The sequence below is a fragment of the Nestor notabilis genome, unplaced genomic scaffold (genome assembly GCF_000696875.1).
Source record: "Nestor notabilis isolate BGI_N333 unplaced genomic scaffold, ASM69687v1 scaffold18029, whole genome shotgun sequence".
NCBI lineage: Eukaryota > Metazoa > Chordata > Aves > Psittaciformes > Psittacidae > Nestor > Nestor notabilis.
In genome coordinates, this window is record NW_009943431.1 from 1 (window position 1) to 4,546 (window position 4,546).

General features: G+C 59.9%; 1 protein-coding gene across 1 annotated transcript in view; it reads left to right on the plus strand.

Annotated features, from left to right (window-relative positions):
- Positions 1-3,256: 3,256 nt before the first annotated feature.
- Positions 3,257-4,546, plus strand: part of LOC104411507 (protein-methionine sulfoxide oxidase MICAL1-like) — a gene marked incomplete at its 3' end in the record, with an annotated part of 4,880 nt that continues 3,590 nt past the window's right edge. The window contains 4 exon segments of the mRNA XM_010021941.1: positions 3,257-3,394; positions 3,397-3,510; positions 4,211-4,418; positions 4,520-4,546. The exon segment at positions 4,520-4,546 is cut by the window's right edge and continues 94 nt beyond it. Coding sequence (XP_010020243.1) covers positions 3,257-3,394; positions 3,397-3,510; positions 4,211-4,418; positions 4,520-4,546 — 487 coding nt within the window.

The window sequence follows — 4,546 nt, forward strand, 5'->3', positions numbered from 1 at the left end:
GATGGGGGTTGCCAAATCCCAGGGGTAATTTTGGGGTGTTGATGGGGGTTACACAAGGGAAATGCTCAGCCCCGCTGTGCCCGTGTCCTGCGGGATGCTCGGGATGCTTGGTGGCGGAGGGCTGAGTAGCGCTTTGTCTCCGCTGCCCCATCCCCAAAGCCTCTCCCCGACGACAGCGGGGTACCCCTGTCGCATCCTCGCTGCTTCTCACCCCCGGGACAAAGGGAAGAGAGAGCAGCCCTTACTCCTCCTCCTCGTCTCCATTCCCAGTGCTCCCAGTGCCGAGTGGGGTGGAGTGGGAAGTTTTGCTGAGCACCTTTCCCACATCCTGCCCCTCTGCCCAGTGCAGGCAGAGGGATGTTCCAAGGGCCTTGGGAGTCAGTCCCAAGAGTGGGTTTGGGACTGATCCCATCCCAGGGCTGAGCCTGGGGGACACATTCTCATGCCTGGGGTGGATGAAAACTCCAGTACCTTTGGGTAACCAAACCCATGGTACCTACCCCAAGACCCCGTGGGGACAGCAGGGGCTGGGGTAAAGGAGAAGTAGGAGAAGGAAAAAGATGAGAGATGCAAAGCCTGGCCCTGGGCAGACTCCTTCTTGTGCCAAAATTCAGCTACAAGAGGCAGCTCCCTCCATGGGGCTGGTGATGAGCAAGTTTGTGCATCCCCCCAAGTGTTGTCACTGTCTCTCCTTGGGATGTGGCTGAACTGCGGCTTGTAAATCCCCTGCAAAGGGAACACCAAAATGCCCAGAGAAGTGCTCACTTCTGCTGCTGGCTGCACCTTCAAAGGGGGGATTTTGGCATGTGCTTTCCAGGGAAGAACCCCCTCCACCATGACCCTCCATCCCTGCTGCTGCCAGACTCTGCCCTCACTACTGCTGGTGGGTGGCTGGTTTGTCCTCTCTCCTCCGCCCTTCTCCCCACAGGTCCGTGCTTTGGGCCTGTGCCCATGCACCCACATCCCTGGCTCAAACCAGAGGATCCACAGGGGTTTTCCCCCTCCATCCAAGAAGTGGAGTCCCTGGGGCCCTCCCAGAGAGTGCTGGAAGGACTTCCCAGGGTCCAGCCTGGCTCAGCAGCCTGTTCCAGGGGTCTCCAGGCTGGATCCCAATCCCAGAGCAACCTGGTCCATGCTGGGAGCCAGCTCCCAGGGGCTCAGCTGGGGCTGGAAATCCTCCTGGCTTTCATTAGCTCCGTATGGAGCTGTGTCCTTCCCCGCCCCATTTCCATGTGCCTGGAAGACACACGAGCTCGCCTGCGGCCCAGCACCCCCAGGGCAGCACCCCCCCGGCCATGTCCCAAGGGGCTGCTGCTTCTCTTCATGCAAGGACACCGGAGAGACCCGACCTACAAAGCAGGATGGGGTGTCCCTGCAGGGACATGCATCATTCCTGGGTGATGTCCCCACCAGAGCCACCATGAGCTGAGTCAGGACTGGCTTTCCCCCCCCTCCCCCGCCCCAGCTCCTCCCTCCAGCTTCCAGGATCAGTTTTAAGGGAAGAAATGCAAAAGGAATCCACGGGGAGAGCAGAGCCGGAGGCAGTCTGGATCAGCACCACTCCTGAAAGCTGCTTATTTGCACCAAAACTGCAGGAATTGAGTATCCGGGGGGAGGGAAGGGGGAGGGGGCAGTTCTGGGGTTCTGTCCTTGCTTACCATCGCTGGGGGCTGAGCCTGCTGAAGGGGATGTGTGCCAGCGCAAGCATCGTTTCCGTAGGAAACTTGGTGTAACACAAGGCGTGTTGTTCTGCCTCCTCCGAGCCTCCCTGCCCAAGCGCCGGGGCTGGAAAGCTTTCCTGGGAAGCGTGCTGTCCCAGCATCATGTCCAGTGGGAACTGAGGCCTTAAGGGGGGGGAGGTTTGCACTGCCTCAATTTCCCCAGGCTCATTCTGTCCCGCTGGTGTGGCCAGAAGGGCTGGAGCACTCAGGGGAAGAGGAGGAATGTGTGTCCGGGTCTCACCACCCTGCTGTGAATGCATCCGTTGTGTCCTCTGTCCCCATGCTGCTGGTTCGGGGACCGACCAGAGGGTGCCAGCTCCTGCTCCAGCCCGGCTGGATGCTTTGTCCGTGTGTCTGCCCAGGAAGGAAGAGGTTAAAGTGCCAGGATTTCCTGACTGAGGGAAGGTGACCTGCAGAAGTGCTTTGCAAAGCGCCTGCAGGCATAGGGAAGCTGCTGGAACGAGACCAAATTTGAAACCCAGCTAGAATTTGGCCTTTCCAGCCTAACTTTAAGCACAGGCTTAAACCCCTCCATTCCCCCACCGCACCGAGGGCAGCTGGGCTCAGATGCTGCCTCATTCCCCCTCTGGCATCCTTCAGGGTGCTGCTGCATTCAAACGGGAGAGGGCAAAGAGCAATGGTTCAAAGGTGGGAGTGTTCCGGTTTCCCAGCCTTTCACCAGTTCCTCCTTGGCAGCACCACGGATTTGTGGGGCTGGGGGAGGCTTTCCCAGCCCTGGGGCTTGACAACAAGGACCAAGGCAAAGCTTTGTGCTTTGTGCTTGGGGTGGCATGGGACAGTGCTGAGGGGCAGAGCCAGGAGTGGGACGGGGATGCAGGGAGTGCTGGTCCCATGAGGGATGCCAGGAGTGCATCTCCCAGGGGATGTGGTGGGTTTGAGGTGCCCATGGGGAGTGCACTGCACCTCTCCTCCTGCAGGTTCCCTGGCACCAGGGGGCCGTTCATACGCTGGTTTGGGTTTGGGGGTTTTTGGGTTTCCCAACAGGTGCTTCCTCTGTGCTCATCTGCTTCTGCCCTGCTCCAGGGGTGGCAGAGGCAGAGATGGGGGGAAAAGTCAACCCGCTCCGGTTGCTGGTGGGATGGGTCCAGTCCTGCTCCCCAGGGCTGGGTCCAGCTGGTTTTGGTTTGTCCCTGCACCCAGGACCCACCTCCCAGTCCCTCCCCTCGTGAGGCTGAAGGTGAAGAGGAAGGAAGTGATGGGTTTGTTCCAAAACACCACTCTGCTCTCGGCTGCTGCAGGCACACGCTGTATGGAGGAAGCCACTTGCTGCCACCGCAGCCGTCCCCTCCCCTGACGTCACTGCGCAGGGTGACACCGTGGCTCGCTGGGTGCAGCACCCAGGGGAGACTTCAACACCTGCTGCCAGGAAGAGGCACCCAACAGCACCCCCGGGTGGGAAACCTCACGACGAGACACCAGGTATGGGATTGGGATGGGTTTGAGGATGGAGGTCCAGGAGGGTCCCCTCCCTGCTTACCTCTGCTGTCCCTTGCCAGGCTGTGGGGTGAAGCAGGATGAATGCACCGGCCAACCCGGCCCATGCCATCTTCGAGAGGTTCCTGCGTGCTGGGGAGTGCCAGGAGGTGCTGGGCTGCTTTGGGGAGCTGTGCCAGGAGCTGGGGCTGCAGGGCAGCGGGCTGCAGCTCTACCAAAAAAAAACCTCAAGGCTGCCCTCAACTTCTGGAGTGCCAAGGCCCTGTGGAGCAAGCTGGATAAGAAAGCTGGGCACAAGGACTATGACCAGGGCACAGCTTGTGCCAGCACCAAGGTACCGGCCATACAGAGTGTGGGGTTTGTGTCCCTCCTTGCTCTGTGTCCTAGTCCGCAGGGTGAGAGCATCACTTGGGGCACTCTGGCCCCCACCCCTGGAGGATGCAGGATGGGAGGTTGATGGGGTTTAATGGGACAGGTTGTTAATTAGCACCACTCCTCTCCCCATGGCATGATGTCATCTTGGTGCCACCCAGCCAACAGCGTCCTTCCTCCTCCTGGCTGCTCCTCACTAGGGACACCTCATGGGAGGCTGCAAAGGGGCAAAGGGACCTGCCAAGCCCTTTTGGAGGACAAGAGCTTCCCTGAGGCTGGGGGACCCTATTTCTGTCCCAGAGCTGGTGGCTTTTGTCCCCACTGCTGGTGCCCCATCATCCCCTCAGCCCTATGCAGGAGATCAAACCTAAATCCTGTTTTTGAGCTTGTTTCTGGTGAAATCTGCCCGTTATGGGCTGTGCTTTATCTGACTGAGCACTTTGAATTGCTGTCCTGGGTAAAGGCAAGTTTCAGGCAGCCAGAGAAGCAGTGGGTTCCCCACAGGGCCCCCCATTTTGCAGGGAGAAGCAGTGTGTGCAGCCCAGGGGACAAGGGGACTAGCTGGGAGAGCCAGATCCTGACCTGGGGAAGGAGGGAGGTGCTGCCATACTCCATCTCTCTGTGGGGTGCCTGTCCCATCACACTACTCATCCCCTTGGCAGTGCCTAGTGGTGGGGGCTGGCCCCTGCGGGCTGCGGGTGGCCATTGAGCTGGCATTGCTGGGCGCCCGTGTGGTGCTGCTGGAGAAGAGGGATTCCTTCTCCCGCAACAACGTCCTGCACCTCTGGCCTTTCACCATCCATGACCTGCGGGCACTGGGCGCCAAGAAGTTCTATGGGCACTTCTGCACCGGCACGCTGGACCACATCAGTAAGTCTTTAAGGGGGGGCAAGCTCTGTACCCTAATGGTCCCCCCGTTGTCCCCACAGGGACTTGGGGTGCAGCCCTGAATGTTCCTGCTCCCATCCCAGGTATCCGGCAGCTCCAGCTGATCCTGC